This window comes from Saccopteryx leptura, chromosome 1 (genome assembly GCF_036850995.1).
Source record: "Saccopteryx leptura isolate mSacLep1 chromosome 1, mSacLep1_pri_phased_curated, whole genome shotgun sequence".
In the NCBI taxonomy this organism is placed as follows: Eukaryota; Metazoa; Chordata; class Mammalia; order Chiroptera; family Emballonuridae; genus Saccopteryx; species Saccopteryx leptura.
Genome location: NC_089503.1, coordinates 141,489,674 through 141,508,818, shown reverse-complemented (window position 1 = coordinate 141,508,818; position 19,145 = coordinate 141,489,674). Strand labels below are relative to the sequence as shown.

At 38.8% G+C, this 19,145-nt stretch overlaps 1 protein-coding gene across 5 annotated transcripts in view; it reads right to left on the bottom strand.

The window, feature by feature from the left end:
* The window catches only part of MAST4 (microtubule associated serine/threonine kinase family member 4), a 610,913-nt gene that overhangs the window by 264,220 nt on the left and 327,548 nt on the right, over nucleotides 1-19,145 (bottom strand). For 3 of the 5 annotated variants that reach the window (XM_066376317.1, XM_066376259.1, XM_066376287.1), the window contains one exon: nucleotides 16,549-16,580. In XM_066376317.1, the coding sequence (XP_066232414.1) occupies nucleotides 16,549-16,580 (32 nt within the window). Of the gene's footprint in view, nucleotides 1-1,031; nucleotides 1,068-16,548; nucleotides 16,581-19,145 lie in introns of all 5 variants that reach the window. The other 2 variants (XM_066376307.1, XM_066376251.1) reach the window with 1 other exon arrangement.

The following is a 19,145-nucleotide window of genomic DNA, read 5'->3' as shown; positions in this document are numbered from 1 at the left end:
TATATCTAGGACTTAGGTAACTGGATAGCCATCTATGGGAGGAAAAAGGAAAGAAAGATTCCTACCTCACATCATGTATAAAATTTAAAACTGGACGAAGAGTTAATGTTTAGAAAATTCAAGAGAATATTTGTATAACCTTGTGATGGACAACACCACCGTGAGCAAAACAGACAACTAAAAAGCAATAAAGAAAAAGACATATTTGATTGAATAATAATAAACAATTTTCATTTGGCAAAAGGCATTATACACAGAGACAAGAACTGTAAAGATATATTTGCACACATACAACAGAGTATTAATATTTCTAATACACAATAAATGATATAGAATCACTTACAGCAACATGGATGGACCTTGATAACATTCTACTGAGTGAAATAAGTAAATTAGAAAAAGCTAAGAACTGTATGATTGCATACATAGGTGGGACACAAAATTGAGACTCATAGACATAGACAAGAGTGCAGTGGTTACCAGGGAGAGGGGAAGGGAGGAGAGAGAGGGGATGGGGGATGGAAGGGGCATAAAGAAAACCAAATAAAAGGTGATGGAGGACGATTTGACTTTGGATGATCAGTCTACAACATAATCAAATGTCAAAATAATCTGGAGACATTTTCTCTGAATCTATATTCTCTAATTGATCAATGTCACCCCGTTAAAATTAACTGTCTAAATAAAATAAAATTAAAAAACCACACACACAATATAAATAGCTCTCTGAAACCGTGAAACAAAAACAGCACAAAATAGATAAATGGGTAGTGGAAATGAATATGAAATGAAGCAAAGAGAAATTCAAATGGCCAATAAACATACGAAAATATACTCAACATCAATGGTAGTGTAGAAATGCTAATTAAAGTAATGATTGGAGATAATAAGATTGACAAGAATGAAAGGAGTGGTAGCATCCAACACTGGTGAGAATGTAGGAGATGGGCACTCATATGTGTCAATGTGGTTTGCTGTTCCTTTGGGGAAAATAATCTAGCAATATCTATTAAAATTAAAAATACACATACCGTTTGACCAAGCAATTCCACTTCTGGGAATCTATCCTATAGAAAAAAAAAAGGACCAGTATGTAAGGATATAGGTTCAAAGATGTTTATTGCAGCATTATTTGTTGTGGGGCAGAGGAGTGAAGCACTGGTAATAACATGAATGACCATCAACGGGAAAATGGGAAATGTGATACATCTATAATATAGAATACTCTATAATTATCTAAAAGAATGAGATAAACCTGACTTGGAAGATTGACATTGTGAGAAAAGCAAATCAAAGACTGAGTGCTATAATCTCCCTCTGAAGAGAGTAGCACAACAGCAACAAAACAATGTGTGTGAACGCACTCGTGTGCACCTGAACCAAGGGATGTGAGAATGCAGGCCAGACCAGCAACAGCTCCCTAAGGCTGTGAGTGGATGCAGGGAATGGAAGGGATGAGGATTATTTAGTTCCTCTTAATGTATCTTTGTACTGTTTCACTAGTTACTATGAGCACCGTATTAATTTCATAATTTAAAAAATGTATTTTCACCCTGGCTGATGGCCCAGTGGTCAAGTGTTGGACCAGCGTGTGGATGTCCCAGGTTTGATTTGGTCAAGGCATACAGAAGAGGTACCCATCTGCTTCTCCACCACTCCCCCTCTCACTTCTCTCTCTCTCTTCCCCTCCTAGAGCCATGGCTCAATTATAGGGAGATGCCACCAGGTGCTGAGGATGGTTCCATGGCCTCTGCCTTAGGTGCTAAGAAGAGCTTGGTTGCTGAGCAACAGAGCAACACCCCAGATGGGCAGAGCATCACCCCTAGTGGGCTTGCCAGTTGGATCCTGGCTGGGGCACATGTGGAAGTCTGTCTTTCTGCCTCCCCTCATTTCACTGAATAACAAAAAAATGTATTTAAAAAAAAGTTATTAGCTTTTAGTACCAGTAGTATAGTAGTAGTATTTCCAGACATTCATCTTTTGGTAAAATAGTAAATAAACAAATTTCTCTTCTCTGTTTATGCCAGTTACCATAGAGTTCATTCAGCCATGGGGTGGACATGACCCCACCCCATTACCAGGAACTCCTGGACAATCTAAGCTAGTCTGTCCACCAGAAATAAAATTTGGAACCACTAATCTAATTTTAAATTTTCTAGCAATCACATTAAAAATTTTTTTTAAATAGGTGAAAGTAATTTTAATAATGTATTTGTATTCTAACTCAATATACCCCAAAATGCTATCATATCTCATGTAATTAATACACAAATTATTACATATTTCCAACTCTTTCATCACGTCTCAATTTGGACTAGCTACATTGCAAGAGCTCAATAGCTACATGTAGAGGGGCAACCACACTGAGCTAATGAGAATAATGCTATAAATACTACTGTACTCAAAGGAGGACACATAATTTAAGCCCAATCAAGGAGAAATCCATAGAAGTGTGTGTGTATGTGGGGGGAGGGACCCTCTCCTGATAAGAATGAACAAGAAGAAAGCAACCCCGAAACGGCTGGCACCCACCGGCAAGTGAAGAAGGAAGCCTGGGTGGAATGACGGAGAAACTGCGTCCTCGTGGCAGCACTAAGCCTAGAGCAACCCCTGCAAGAGGCCTGGACTTTTTAGTTATATGAATTGGTAAATTTCCTTTATTTCTTTTTCAGCCACTATGAATAAGGCTTTCTATTATACTTGCATTCAAAAGTATCCCAATTAGCTAGACCTGTGGTGGCGCAGTGGATAAAAGCATCGACCTGGAAATGCTGAGGTCACCAGTCCAAAACCCTGGGCTTGCCTGGTCAAGGCACATATGAGAGTTGATGCTTCCTGCTCCTCCCCTCTTCTGTCTCTATCTCTCCTCTCTCTTAAAAAAAAAAAAATGAATAAATAAAATCTAAAAAAAAAAAACCCAATTAATAAACTCATGGACAATGCCATGCTAAACAAACATTCTTCTTAACTGAACTAGCTCAAATGGTCAACATTTCTTTCATTTATTTGTAGTCAAGGCATACTTTAATTAAACTACCTCTATTTGATAATATTTTTAGACATCTGGAAACATGCCCAATGAAGATTTCCACAAACTAACTTCTAGTCACCTGGGGTATTTCAGCATGGTTGCCACACAAGAGCGTATTTCTCCTCGAGACAATACAGACAGGAGGTGTCAGAACACTCGGTGAGTTCCACTCTCATTCCATCATGTTTCTGGTTCACCCTCTCTGCACCAAGGTTCCCCAACTTTGGTCCTATTGACATTTCAGGTAGTTAAGTCTTACGGAGGGGGATGGTGTTTTCCTGGACTTTGTAGGATGTTTAACATCCTCCCTGGCCTCTGCCCTAAACCACACTCCCCAGTAGTTATGACAATTAAAAAAAAAATCACCTCTAGTTGAGAAACACTGTTCTAAACCAACAATCAGTTAAAATGTACAATTGACCTTGGTTGTTTTATATGACTCAATCACTGCAGCAACTGTTACAGCCTGATGTCACTCCTCCCTACCAGTCCCCTGCATCACAACCTTTCCAGACCTTGTGGCCCTCTCATCTACTGGACGTGAACGCCTGAGTTTACAGACCAGAGGCTTAGCTGGCCACGCTCTTCCTCCTCTGCTCCCCGACTATGCTGCGCCTGAGCTGTCCACCACAGTGAGAAATGGGGCTAGTTCCCTCTAACTTCAGCTTGAAATCATTACCTGAGCTGCGTCCAGAACTTCCCATCCTACTATTCTCTTGGGCTTCTCTGAGGGCGTTTTTCTGACCAAGTATTTGCTCATTTATACTAACTCATTCCTCAACTCAGTCTCCCCAGCTGGGTCACCCATCTCTTCCAGCAACAATCTTAGGGGACAATTTAATTTTATCCCAGTCTCTCCACACTGTATCAACTCATATATTATTCTCCCAAATTTATTTCTAAGACTAGAGTTTTATTATACCACTGCAAAACTCTTCAGTTTCCCAAATTGTTCTATACATATAATGCAAGTTCAATAAAAATCTCAACAGACTGTTTTATTGTAGAAACTGACAAAATGATTCCTAAATTAAAAACCTAGACTAGCCAAAACAACTCTGAAATAAATAAAGTTGGAGAACTAACACTATCTATTATCTAAACTTCTTATAAAACTATGGTCAAAACAGTGTGGTGTAGACAGACAAATGGTAAATGAACATAAAAGAGAGACAACTATTTTCAACAAAGGTACAAAGTCCTTCAGTGGAGAAAGGTCAGTATGTTCTACACATGATGCTGGAACAAATAGGTACCAATATGTAAGAACATGAACTTCATACTTTACCCCATATACAAAATTAACTCAAAATTGAGTCACAGACCTAAATGTAAAATTAAAAGCTATAAATCTTCTGGGAAAATATAGGAGACAAATTAGACTTAATCAAAATGTAAACCTTTTTCTCTTCAAAGATGCTATAAAGAGACTGAAAATACAAGCCACGAGCTGGGAGAAAATTGACCAAACATATATAGCAGCTTTATTTATAATGGCCAAAACCTATAAGCAACTCAAATGTCCATCAGCAAGTGAATGAATAATCAAACTATGGTGTATCCACTCAATAGGATATTACTTAGCAATAAAAAGTAACACATTATTAACATGTGCTACAACAATGATTAATCTCAAAATAATTATGCTAAGTGAAATAAACTAGACCAAAAAAGTACATTTAGTTAAAATTTTAGAAAATGAGGCCCTGGCTGGTTGGCTCAGTGATAAGGTATTGATCTGGCATGTGGAAGTCCTGGGTTTGATTCCTGGTCAGGGCACACAGCAGAGGTAACCATGTGCTTCTCCCTCCACTCCCCCTTTTCTCTTTCACTCTCTCTTCCCCTCTTGCAGCCATGGCTCTATTGATTCGTGCACACTGACACTGGGCGCTGAGGATGGCTCTGTGGAGCCTCCACCTCAGGTACTAAAAATAGCTTGGTTGTGAGCGTGGCCCCAGATGGGAAGAGCATCAGCCCCAGAGAGGGGTTGCCGGGTGGATCCCAGTCAGGACGCATGGGAGAGTCTGTTTCTGTAGCTCCCCTACTCTCATTAAAAAAAAAATTAGAAAATGCAAACTGGTCTTTAGGTACAGAAAGTATTAGTAATTAACTGATTGGGTATGTGAGGGTGGAAGGGATGATAATAAATTAATAAGAGAAAACTTCTGGGAAAGATAGATATTTCATTAGCTTGATTGTGGTGGTAGTTTCACAGGTATGTATGTCAACATTCATAAAATTGTGTACTTTAAAAAAAATTTTTTTAATTCATTTTAGAGAAAAGAGAGAGAGAGAGAGAGAGAGAGAGAGAGAAGAGGGGGAGGAGCAGGAAGCATCAACTCCCATATGTGCCTTGACCAGACAAATGCAGGGGTTTGAACCAACGACCTCAGCGTTACAGGTCAATGCTTTATCCACGGCACCACCACAAGTCAGGCCAAAATTATGTACTTTTAAGTGAAGTTTATTGTATGCCAATTATGGTTCAATAAAACTATTTTTGTTTTAAAAAGGTAGGGGAAAGCATTGTTAGCTGTTGTTGAAAACATTAGCCACAACCATTCAGGGCTATGCCGCTCCTGGGACAGCTGAAATTGGTTCACGCTACATGGAATTTCAAGAGGGGATTCTGTGTCAGGTATTTTGTTTTGTTTTCTTCTGTTGTTTTAAACTGTTCTATGGGTTAACACACATACAATTCACAATTCCTGAGTACTTAACATCATGCAGAGTAGTGATATTGAACAGTAGATAAAAGATGTGTATTGGACAGGGCAGATAAGATAGAGCCTCAGGAAGAACCAATTTAAATTATCTTTGCTTTAATTCTCCTGCTAAGTATCTCCCAAGACAACCACCACCATTATCATCCCCACTGGGATCCTAAAGATGCTGTTTGACCATCATCTCTCAGAAAAAAAAAAAGAAAAATTAGAATAAAGCAAAGTGGCCTGAATTCTCAAAGACAATAATTAAGTAATATAGGTCAAACCAGATGTTTGATGACAATATCTTTCCCTGTGATTCTATCAGAATCAAGTGCATTTACATACAAATCGGCAATACCTTGGAATCCCACCTCAGAATGCCACCATTGTTCCCCTAAGACATGAAGCCTGTATACTGACCTATTAATTCCATTTCTGTATATAATGTCAAGTGCATTTAAAATAGATACACCATTGCTTCCAAGTGCTTCTTTAATTTACAAGGACTGGTCTGAGCATTTAAACTAATTTATCCTAGACATAAACAACTTCTGCTTATTCTCCCAGATAATTGATTCTTGATTTGTTAAGCTTCTAAACATGATGCTTTATACCCCGAAATACAAAACCCTGGTGAACTCACTTGTGCACCCCATGCAGAGCAAATACTGTTTAGCGCCCCCGCAGAGAGGCCACGGGAAGCTGAGACAAGGAGCAGAAGACTCCCTCCCTTGTCCTCCTGCCAGCCCTGGGGAAGGTCCCCATTGTCCCTGCAGTAAACATTGTCATTTGTTCCAAAGCAGCTACACAAGGATGTCACATGGTACAAACTCCTCAAAACAAATACCCTCCTCAGCTTTCAAAAAATAAAAATAAATCCAAAAGATAACCTCTGCCTCAAAGTTAACCTCTCTAAGTGAAAATACATACCACCACTACCAATAACAACGAAGAACCACATCGGAAAATCAAGGTGTAGAAAGAGTTCAACACTCAGTGCTAATGTCACCATCAGGCTAATCCCATTGGTCTCTATGACACAAAAAGAGTTAGAAACCATTTTTCCTGCACAGTAAAGAGCAAAAAGCATATGCCAAGTTAATACTTCCTAATAGGGTAAGGACATTTTCACATACACATCTATAAAATATGCAAATATTTCTTATATTTCTTGAAAAAAGAATTTGTAGTTCTATAATAAAGGCATTTACAAATCTTTCCCTTAATAGAATATGCATATTAAATGTTCCTATTATTAGAACTTTCCTCAAGTAAAGTTTTCCTTAAAACAGTAAAATTTACCCTTCTGGCCTAGGTCAAATTGATGCCACCCATTTCCACATGCAAATAAAATTCATAGAATATACTTTAGAAAACTTCTTCCTCTACTGCAATTGTGTTTACAGAACTGTCTGCCTAAAATTCCTTACAGTACTAGTCAAAAGCTACCTGGGCGATGTATGAAGGGAAGTCGACTCAGAAGGCCACCAGAAAGAGAAGTGTGCTGTTCCTGACATGTGCTATGGGCACGTCTTACATTCCAATACAGAAGCACGGGAGAGTCTTCAGCCTCATTCTGGAAGTGGTGACTTTATAGAACGACAGGGTAAAATACAATGCCTGTGTATTAAGATGAAAGAAACAACCTGCCTAAATTCTCAGAGTGAAGCCCCTATTGCAGCAAAGCAGAGATGGAAATCCTAAAATAATTCGACCCAGCTGTTTAGATCTGACAGTGGGCTGCCACCAAGCATGAAAGAGCAGGGAGTCAACTTCTCAGGGGTGACAATAGCAGAGTGTAAGGAGAAACACCAAGATACAGAGAACCCTTCCAGGTGCCACCCCCTTCCTGCAGTTAGACAGACATAGAGAGCCAGATTGACTGTAGCACAAAGGGGTAAAGAGAACAATGCAGAATTCAGCTGCTCCCTCACATGTCTCACTAGACAATACACATATTTGGGGACTGCCAGTTACTGCAGCTGGGACAGCCATACCCCACTAGTGTAACTATCACAAGTCTTTTCATTTGTCTGAACAAACTTAACATCCTGGTAGCACTGGTGTGTGACTCTGAAGTCTTCCCTTTGGCTGCAGTTTTAAATGTAAACTTTTAAGAAGAGGTTGAGACCAGGCTTTCCAAAATGTTCAAAAAAGCCAGAACAGGCTTGGTGAAGTCAAGCACACTCTGTGCAGTATACCCTTTTATTTGATCCACACAGTAGATGTCAATGCTAACACTCACATCTTTATAGTACGAAATGTACCCACATCCTTGTGGGTTTTCTCTTTCTAACAAAATAGACATACCCTTAAGCTCAAAGATTGCTTTCCAGCTCCTGGTGGGTAAGAACCCTAAAGTCTTGTCATAATTCAGTCAAGTACAATAACTATCTGAGCACAAGCAAATCTCATACCCTCTGAATTGTGAGTTCCTCACTTATCAAACAGAAGTATTTTTCACCAGATTTCTGTTATGATTTCTTCTAGCTTTGAAATCTTATAATTAAAATTTTCCATATGGACATCCATAATATCCTACTCCATTTTCAATAGCTGTCTCTCCAAAACACAATGTCAAGGAGCAACCTGTCTCCCGTGCTGAGAAGAATGGGCAGGCCTAAAGTGATGAGTTTTTCTGGAAGAGGGGCCGCTGAGCACAGCATGCTCCCCCACAGCCTGCTGATACAGACCCAGAACACGTGTGCGGGCTGTCTCTGCAGGATGCCCAGAAAACCCGCATGACCAGGGTTGATCATCGTGGAATACAGGTGAACTCTCTGCCCAAGGATACGGGGCCAGCTGACCTGGTAACACTTCTTCATGGACACTGACAGAAGGCTTGGTCAACAAAACAGCCCTTCAGAAAATGCAGCTCAAACAATTCCCTTAAAGCCTAGCTTTAAGGGAATTTCCTCAGCCTGTTTTGTGATTTTTTGCCAGAGTCTACAGGTCAAAAGTTATTGGGGAGCTTCATTTCCAATATATATATATATATTTTAGCAAATCACTTACAATATGTTTTACTTACTTAACAAAATACTGCATGCCAAGCACTGTTATAAACACTACAAATATTAACTAATAATTCTCAAAACACTCTGGGATAGAACAGCATCCCCATTTTACAGATAAAAAATCCAAGACATCTAAAGGTTAAATAACTTTCTAAAGGTCATACGGCTGGCGAAGCGACAGATCTATGATCAGAACCCAGATAGTGTGGTTCCTGCGTCCTTGCTTTGAATGTCTGTTGAGTGACAGGCCTGGGAGGTGGCTTAGAGAGACAGCACAGGCCTCTGCCAGCTTCCGTGGGCCTCCCTCCCTCTGCGAGCCTTGCTGAAAAGGACTGCTCACTAAAAACTCCCCTCAAATTCCTGTTCGACTTCAGTTTGCTAAAAGGTTCTGCCAGTAGATGTGAAATAGAGAACTTCCCCTAGCACCTTTGGGCATTGAGAAGCCCACTCTGTAACCACACATACCCAACAGCTCTCCTAAGAACAACAGTTCTTAACAGAGGGTGGCATTATAGATTCACCCTGAGAACTGGCTAAGTCCACAAGCCTCTGACCTCCCCTGCCTTTGCCCCCAACAAACCTACACACAGATTCTGCTTCACACTCTCAAGAGTGTTAGGAAATGCACGTGACTTCTGATGAAGCTCCCTAGGTGAACTAACCCATCTTCCTCTGGAGCAAAACTAAGTAAGGTCTTCCTACAACTGTCAAAGTTAAGATGATCAATCCCAGTCGTCTCTGTCTCCCAGGTCTCCTCCCAACTCCCTTCACAGAAGATGAATGCAGCATAAGAGATGCCGCAAATATATCCCAAATACGAAAATGCCTATTCGATGAATATATAAATGCAATTGACATTCTTTCACAATATGAAATTCTCTCTTTACTCTCAGGATATATTACACCATTCTCTTTTTATATAAACATGCCACTTTAAATGCTAATTCAGATGCAACACTCAATTTTTTCCTTTGTTTTGTTCCTGGGTTTCTAACATTCAAAACAACATCGGACGTCCATTTGGCTTCGACATTAGATATTTTGAATTCTTGCTTCAATATTTGTGGGGGTGGGAGGGAAGGAAGTACTATGAAGAAAACAAAATTTATTTAAAAACTCATCCAAATACGGTTTACATGTTCTTTATTTTGCTTGAATTGAGCTCTTTCTCTCTTTTTCAGGAAATGTTGCCTTCATATTGCTGAAAATCTCATAAATCTAACTCAACTCAGTTGTAAAACCAAGGTGATTCCCTCTCCTGGCATTCTGGAAATAGCCTCATTTTATTCAAACTACCTTCCTAAACAGTGCTTCAGGCAATATATTCTGGCTGAAACACAATTGGCCTGAATGTCTTCTTTAATATATATATATATATATATATATATATATATATATATATATGCTATGTATGTCAATTACATCAACCCATGCCTACTCAGTTACATAAAATATCACTTCCTATCTTGTCTCAAAATGAGAAGTTCCAACCTAAGAAATACCCTAATCCCATACATTCCATTCGATATATCTATAGTGAGACAAACTATCTTCTAAGTCCAGCAGTCCCAGCTCCATCCAGAAGTTTCCAAGGTCCTGGTTGTTTGGCTCAGTGGTAGAGCATCAGACCGGCATGTGGATGTTCCAGGTTTGATTTCCGGCCAGGGCACACAGGAGAAGTGCCCATCTGCTTCTCCACCCCTCCCCCTCTCCTTCCTCTCTATCTCTCTCTTCCTCTCTCGCAGCCAAGGCTCCATTGGAGCAAAGTTGGCCCGGACGCTGAGGATGGCTCTATGGTGTGGAGCTAGAATAGCTCTGGTTGCAACAGAGCAATGCCCCAGATGGGCAAAGCATTGCCCTCTGGTGGGCATGCCGGGTGGATCACTCTCAGGCACATGTGGGAGTCTATTGAATGCCTCCCTGCTTCTCACTTCAGAAAAATACCAAAAAAAGAAGTTTTCAGTAAGCACCTGGCTCTGTTGCTTCTGTAGTCTTAACCACTCTTTGGACAAAACCCTTTCCCTCTGCTGCTCATGCTCGACTTCCTTCCCATCCCTAGACACCCTTTCCTGCTCCTGCCCAACAAAGACAAAATTAGAAAGTGAAATAAATTTATCACCCTTTTCAAACATCTCTTAATTTGTACATGTGGCAAATAGCTCTCCACAGCTGCTCCCCTCTGGTGGCCAGGCCTCTCCTGGTCACCAGAAGTATCCCTTTAACAAGCGGTCTTCTGCCGGGCTAAACTCAGCTCAACGACAGCCTGCCCAAATCTGTGGTCGTGTCAGTGTGACATGAAGATAAATCATCTTTAAGAGCCAAATGTCTATTGCTGACTGTCAGGCACTGTGCTAGGTGTGTTTAAGATGCCTATCCTGTTTGTGGACAGGGAGGTGAACTTCCCTGAAGACCTGAAAATGCCAGTATATGTCTACCCCACTCAGCCCACAGCCAGCCCCTCTACACCTCAACCACTTTCAGAATAACGATGAAAGGAAGGGTGAAGGAGAAGGAACACAACCCCACAGAGAGAAATAGTTACCAGGCACTAGTACTGTTGCAAGAGCAATAAATTAAAATAAGCCAAGAGGATTCTTAAATTGCATTGTAGTCATTTCAATAGTCCTCCACGTGCAGAAACGCACTTTTCCAGGACTTTGTGCATCTGAGGAGCTGCTTCTGCTTTGGCTTTCTGCCCCTGGATACCCCTTTGACCTGGGTATGGCCAAAAAACATGAGTCAAGAAACTTACCAAGCGTCACTGTTTCTATTACAACCAAGAGATAATTGCCAAGAGCTGTGCGGATGCCAGACCGACTAGGTTAATGAAACAGTGCTCTCTTGCTCATGACTGAAGGCGGAGAAGAAAGGCTATTTTAAGTAGCAGGAGAATTTACTTGCTAAGGATAGACAGTGCAAGTTTCCTTCTCTGTGTAAAGAAATATGAAAAATCATTAAAAAACTAAGATTGGAGGAGGCAAGGAACTGGCCCCCACCAATTTCTGGTTCCTCTCTTCAGGGAATTCTACTAAGCGAAACAAGAAGCTCTCTCAGTCCTGGGGAGCTGTTTATTTGGGCAATTAACAAAACACAAAGGAGTCCTTTGTAAATGAAGAGTAGCTCACAGGGAAGCTATCCACCCATTAATGTACACCTTAGGCTTTTAGCCTTTTTCCACTTTCCCCGCCTTAAAACAAACACCTCCCAGAGAGTTTTCCAACTTAGAAATATCATTTCAGAACCCAAGTTCTAAACATGAGAGACTAGATAAGGGAACCAGAACACTATTTGCACCTTCATAAACATGGACAGTTTAGGTTCGGTGTTAGAAGAAAAATCAAAGGAGCGTCCAGAGTCTATGTGTCCCACACTGAATTTAAAGCAAGAAGGAGCAAGTTGTCCAGCTCTGTGATAGGAACTGGAAAGGAAAAGGGTGGATTGCTCTACAGAGAAGCTGACAGTCTAGCAGGGGAGACAGACTTCTGAACGATCCACAAACACAAACACTGTGTACGTTATCCTGCTGGCCACCATGTGAAAACAAAGAATTGTAGACTCATTTCTCTTAAAAGACTAAAAATTAAAAACCACAAATCTAGTTCTGCAGCTAAATGTCAGATGGTACATTATATATGCTGTCGGCTCATCTGGCCCATTTCCTCCAGGTCAATCTCCCATAGAGCATTCAGGAGGACCACAATTTATCATCATAATCTCCCCTATGATTCTGGCATGAACCACAGGTACATGACATGGCAGCGACTCCAATCATTGTAAAAATTCTTCTCCAAATTATTTTTAAGTATCTATAAATATTTGATGAAAATAGAATTCTACCTTCATATAATTACTGCGCATTTTAAATAAAATATTTCAAGAATATCACAATGTAGAGGGTAGATTATAAACACCCGTGAACACACCACCACATTAATGATATACATAAAACTTTCTGTAGGGCTTTCTTAAATCCCATTTCTTTCATTCCCTCTGCTGATAAGTAAGCTTTATTCTAAAACTGCTCCCCATATATGTTTATAGACTATTACTGGAAATGTTTGGATTCAGAAATAATATCTTTCTTTGCATAGTTTTATTTTTCCTTTTAGATTTTATTTATTCATTTTTATAGAGAGCAGAGAGAGAGAAAGAGAGAGAAGAGAGGAGGAGCAGGAAACTTCAACTCTCATATGTGTCTTGACCAGGCAAGCCCAGGGTTTCAAACCAGCAACCTCAGTGTTCCAGGTCGACACATTATCCACTGAGCCACCACAGGTCAGGCTGCTTTGCATAGTTTTAAATTTTACAATGCAAATAGTATCTTATACATGGAATATGCTTTTAATTCTGCTCAGCATTCTATTTTTGATAGTTATGCTTGTTGGTACATATATTCTACCATCCATGCTCCCATTTCACTGTATAACTGTATCATGGTTTATTCAAAAGATACATAGATTTTGACAGGTAGCTGAGAAGACAGAGAGCAAAGAATAGGACACCTTCCATTGAAAAGGAAAAGAAGTGCTGAAAGAATCTGGGATCAAGAGCCTTGGCAAATGGCTAAATTCCTCTTGGAGAGGAAGAAAAGAACAAGCCCAAATCCAGCTATCCAGGGAGCCGGAACAGAGGTGGAATCCGGGGCCTTGGAGCGAGCTGGTAGCGGCTGCAAAAGCCTCTGGAAAATTGATCGGGGTCACTTGCTTATTTAGTAACATCTTGTCTGGAAAGTAATTCCCTTCACTTCCCTTGTGTGTTGCCCTTTGCACCATTAAAAAAAAGAAAAAGAAAAGCTCATAGTCATTGCCTTTGCAATCTTTTAAGTCATATATGAAACAACACAGACCTCAAGTTAGTTCTTGAGAAAAATGATAAAAAATTACAAATTAGTGGGAATCTGAATTTTTCCTAAATAGATACGGTTTGCTTTTTAAAATTTTGATCGGTAATAAAACCAATTTTTTGTATTTTTTTCTTTGTGAAAGCATTTAAAATACATAAATACTATGTTTTAATGATTCCAGACATAAAGTTATCTTTGAGCTTTTTAAAAGCACAACAGTACTAAAATTTAAAAACCTGATAAATGTGTCTCAGTGATGTAAATGCACTTTTAAAATATTATCTTTCAAAACATACAAATTAGAAGTGGCAGATACAACAAAAATAGGTGCCTCTTGGGAAAGTAGAGCCTTTCTGAAGGTACACACCCTCTGACAAGTTCAATCACATCGCTACATAACCAAAGGCCACAGGAATAATACATCTCGTCATGTGGCTGCTCTGTTAACAGGGAAAGAAGAGTCAACAGAACATTGGAATCAAATCTCCAGTCTTTCTGGGGGTAGGCACTAAGAAATCTGAAAGTATTTATGCAGTAAATAAACTGAGAAGGTATTAGCAGGATTAATAATCAGGTACCACTATGTTGGCTAGCATCAATACCTAATAAAGACACAACTTCTGCCCTTCTTCATTCAATTTGCATTAAAATCATTCTAGCATTTATTTTTAAAAGTATTTTCTTTTTCTCAAAGTCATAAAAGAACCTTGCATGAGGAGAATGATTACTGGCATCTGCATGGTGGTGGTCACGGAAAATGCTGAGTGTTGTTAAGACCCCAAACATCTATATCATACATCATTAATTCTTTTGAGAATATTTTCATTTAATAGAAAATATAAAAATACTTGCTTAATTTTGTGGATGCATCACTTGAAAGTATTAATTTCTCTAATAACAAAAAGTGTAGATTTCTGTTGACATATATACTATGCTTTATTCCCATCACCTGACTGATAGATCGATTGGTTTTTATTAGGAAGGGGATTTTATATAGCTTGAAAATAATTCTAACTTTCCCTTGCTGATTATTCAAAGCATGGAATCCAAACAAACTTAGGCCATTTTTCTTTTTCCTTTTTTTTCTTATTAAAAGCTCATACTCTCAAGTAGAGAAATTTAAATATTTTCTTTATACTCCTCCATCAATCCCTCATGGCTGTCAGTTAGCATTTATAGACTTGAGACTTACATCAGTACAAAAGAAGATCCGGCCCTTAAATAGATATGGGAAACTTAATTTGCTAATTAACATTACCTTAATAATTTATTAGAATTGTACTAATTCAGAAATAGAAAAAAAAGTATGATTTATTATTGAAGTTTTAAAGTTTTCAAATAAATTATAAAAGACAAACCTAGGATGCTTTTAAACATTAAATAAAAGTGCAAGGGAAAAAGAATATTTTTCTATAGAAGTATTTCATGTAGTTTTATTTATTTTTCTTGTTTCTTAATTTCCATTCATGATGGAAACTACAACAAAGTTTAAACTTTTTCAAGCCTAGGCAAATGACTCCTTATCAAGATACAGAAGGCAGCAAATTTTTCATTCTAAAGGCACTTCCTATGGCAAGTTATTAGTTCATTAACCTCTAGTATACAGATATACAACGCTGGAGCTAGTGGAGATTATCTAGGCACAATTATTCTCTAACAATAATTATCTGGCTGCTCCCAGCAGCCAAAATTTGTAAAAAAGTAGGAGCTAAATAGATAGTAATCAAATGTTCATGATCAATGAAGTTTGGTTCCTAGATGCAAAGACTAAAATTTTCAAAAATCTAGTCAAAAGAATGAATTCTATTTTTCAACAGTCACTATATATGTTTGTAATCCTCCAAGTTAAAATTGTATTCACTTATCTTAAATATTATACTTGTTCTTTAAAAAGAAAAAAAAAAGCAATGACCAATCCAGTACATTCTTCAACATAAATCAGATCCCAAATCTAAATATTTCTAAGCTAGCCTTTACACACTCCTCACTAATAACAAATATACCCTAAACTTACTGTAATATTAAAGGCAATTAATTTCATTCTGCAACATGTTAATGAAAAAAAGAATTTACACTGAAAAAAAAGTTGAAAAGCACCATAAAGAAATCAAGTCATGGTTTGGAAAACTGCCATTTAAATACAAGATCATTACACGGTTAGTTCAGTAAGACCTAGATCTAATAGTAGAGTTTAGCTTAATTCAAATGCAAACTATATCACTTATTCTGCATAAAATCCATAGTATAAAAGAACAATCAGATTTCCAGATCATAATTCTTGATTCAGATCAATTTATATTATCTGAAAATCAAATAATGTATTTGCTTGCTTACAATGCAGACTTTTAAATTTTAAATTAAGATTATTCCAGGAATAACCTGACCAGGTGGTGGCGCAGTGGATAGAACATCGGACTGGGACGCAAAGGACCCAGGTTCGAAACCCTGAGGTTGCCAGCTTGAGCGCGGGCTCATCCGGTTTGAGCAAGGCTCACCAGCTTGAGCCCAAGGTTGCTGGCTTGAGCAAGGGGTCACTCAGTCTGCTGGATCCCCCCTATCAAGGCACATATGAAAAAGCAATCAATGAACAACTAACGTGCCACAACGAAGAATTGATGCTTCTCATCTCTCTCCCTTCCTGTCTGTCTATCCCTGTCTGTCCCCCCCCCCCCGTCACAAATAAACAAACAAACAAATAAAAAAGATTCTCCCGGGAATAAATGTGCATTTTGGTTTACAGTGCTCATAAGGAAAAAAACCCTGGAAACTTTCTTTAAGTTTTCATGAAATCATTAATATCTGACATTTATAAATAAATGTATTTTTTGGTTTTCCTAATTTGATTATTATTATCTTCCATTTGCTACTGAAAACCTAACAAGTCAGAAGATAATCATGTTACAAACTGTAGCAAAAATTTTAAAACGTTAACAAAATTGTGCTACTTACAAACTTCCTCTTCTGGGAAGACTTAGCTCCTTCTGCAAAAGAAAAAAAAAAACAAAAAATATATATGAGAAGCTACATTAACCTCAGACTACCAGAACAGTAAATGGATAATGAAAAATGGATTGTTCTTCCATATTCTTAATTTGGCATTTTCTATACTGAATAGGTTTTATTGTCATAATTTTACACTGGATCACTCCTTATTTTGTTCTTTTTATACATTGTGCTTGAGGTAAAAATGCAGTTTATCTAAATTTCAGAACAGAAAAGACATCCCTCCTTCCAAAGCAATCACAGTAAAATACTGAGTTGAGTTACATGGTCCTATAATTGAGTACAAGAAAAATCTAAGGAACCAAAGGACTTATCCAAAGAGGAAACAAATATAAGGAGGAAAGTCTTGCAGGATTATAATTAAGTTAAAGGTGAAATGAAAAAAAACAACAACAGTTAAGCCGTGGCCAGTTGGCTCAGTGGTAGAGCATCAGCCTGGCATGTAGATGTCCTGGGTTTGATTCCTGGTCAGGACACACAGGAGAAGAGACCATCTGCTTCTCCTGCACTACCCCTTCTCCCTCCCTCTCTCTCTCTCTCTCTCTCTCTCTCTCTCTCTCTCTTTTTCTCTTTTTCTGCCTCTCCCACAGCCATGGCTGGATTGGTTCAAGAACATTGGCCCAGGTGCCGAGGATGGCTCCCTAGAGCTTCTGCCTCAGGCACTAAAAATAGCTTGGTTGCAAACATGGCCCCAGATGGGCAGAGCACTGGCCCCAGAGGGAGGTGCCAGGTGGGTCCTGGTTGGGGGGCATGCGGGAGTCTGTCTTTCTATCTTCCCTCCTCACACTTGGAAAAGAAGAAAAAAAAAAAGAGCAGTTAAGTCAGACTATTTGCCCCCAGTAGAAATAGACTCATGTATACCAAAGATTACACTTTATTATTGTTTTTAAAATAAAGCAAAATATTTTTTCTGGGGAAATTTTTTAAACAAATGTGAATTATGACTTAGGATATTTAAAAGTAGGTTAATGAACCTCTAAAAAGGTAACCAGGCAGTAACAATAATTAATAGAGTGTTTTATAATTTTAAAAGGGTGCTCTCATGCTTACCTGAAATTAAGACCATTATCTACCTAACCATTAGAGAAACTGTGGGGGGGGGGGAGCAAATGAGCCAAGCAAACAACCACAAAGAGATACAGAAATATCTCCACCCACTAATGAAATTTTCAAAGCCGGGGTACTCAGGAATACCTGCTTGATGACAATAATTAAAGAATAGGAAGCCATGAGTCATCTGGCTATGTAAACTCAAGGAAAACACACTATAAATTCTAAAGACTCCACTAAATTTGTTTTTTTCATTCCCATAATTATATATATATATATATATTTTTTTTTTTTTTCTTCCCAGGAGCTTGAGCATTATCTTTTAAAGAGACTTTCCCCCTCAGATTCAAATTCACCCTTCCTGTCCCCTATTTTTATGGGCTCCTTCAATATCTAACAGGACAGTGGCCTCAGATCGTACTTCTCAACAGTGCAGTTTGCTCCTTCACAGCTTACAGAAAATGCCCTGAGAGCAGACCAGAGGGAGGATGCTGCTGTAGATATGATGCCTGACTTATTAATGAGCAAACAGATTTTGATACAGGGTTATACTAATCATATCACTGTTTAATTGCAAGAAGAAACAATCAATGATATGAGGAACAGACTCTCATTTTCCTTCTCCCAATAGCCACCTTTCCCCCCGCCCCTCAAGGCCTGCAAGGTTCAATGGTGAAATACTTTCCTTTTATTTTATTTTTTTCTTTTGGGATGGTTGTTTTGTTTTGCTTTCTTCTTTAATCCTTGATTAGCCCCAAGAAATTACAGTGTTTGCTGAACTTGGCTCCCTGATTCTGAAACATAAATATACCTTCATCAACTAAGGCGTCTAACAACAGGAGAGAAGCCTCTGACTAAGACAGTTTTGGAAACTGAAATGCAAATGGAAATCCAACGAGTAATTTTCTATTTGTGTATCTTTGGTTCCAAGCACTGTGCAATCAGTTGTGTATTTGAGATTAAAAAAGAAAAGAGAAAATTTCCTAGAAGTAATGGTTCACCAGACTGTTCCGTCTAGAAAAGAATTAAAGGCCCACTGCATACATAGCAAGACGCCTAGAGATCCAATAAGTAAACCGCATTCTGCACAATAGGTTGAATCTGACTGGATTAAGCCACACAGACAGAAAAGGAGGGGTACCTGAGATGTTACCATTAATAATAGAAAAAAATGTCAACCGGTACGCCAACTTTATATGCAAACTGATCACTATTAAAAGAGAAAAGGCCAAATGAATGATCCCAAAGAGTTGACTCAATCATATTTCACCAAATAACGCAACCCTACCCTGGCTGCTCTGCTGAGGAGAAAAAAAAAACCCACGCTGAAACAGCAAGATAAGAGATAAAAATCAACTGTGTTTTTAATCAGAAGTCTTTCCAGTACATCTAGAATTATGAGTTCCAAACAAGACGCAAGGTTACGGTGTGTGACCCAGCACTGCCGCTCCTCGGGCGGGCAGCCCAGGTCCCAAGGACATTTAATAGACCGC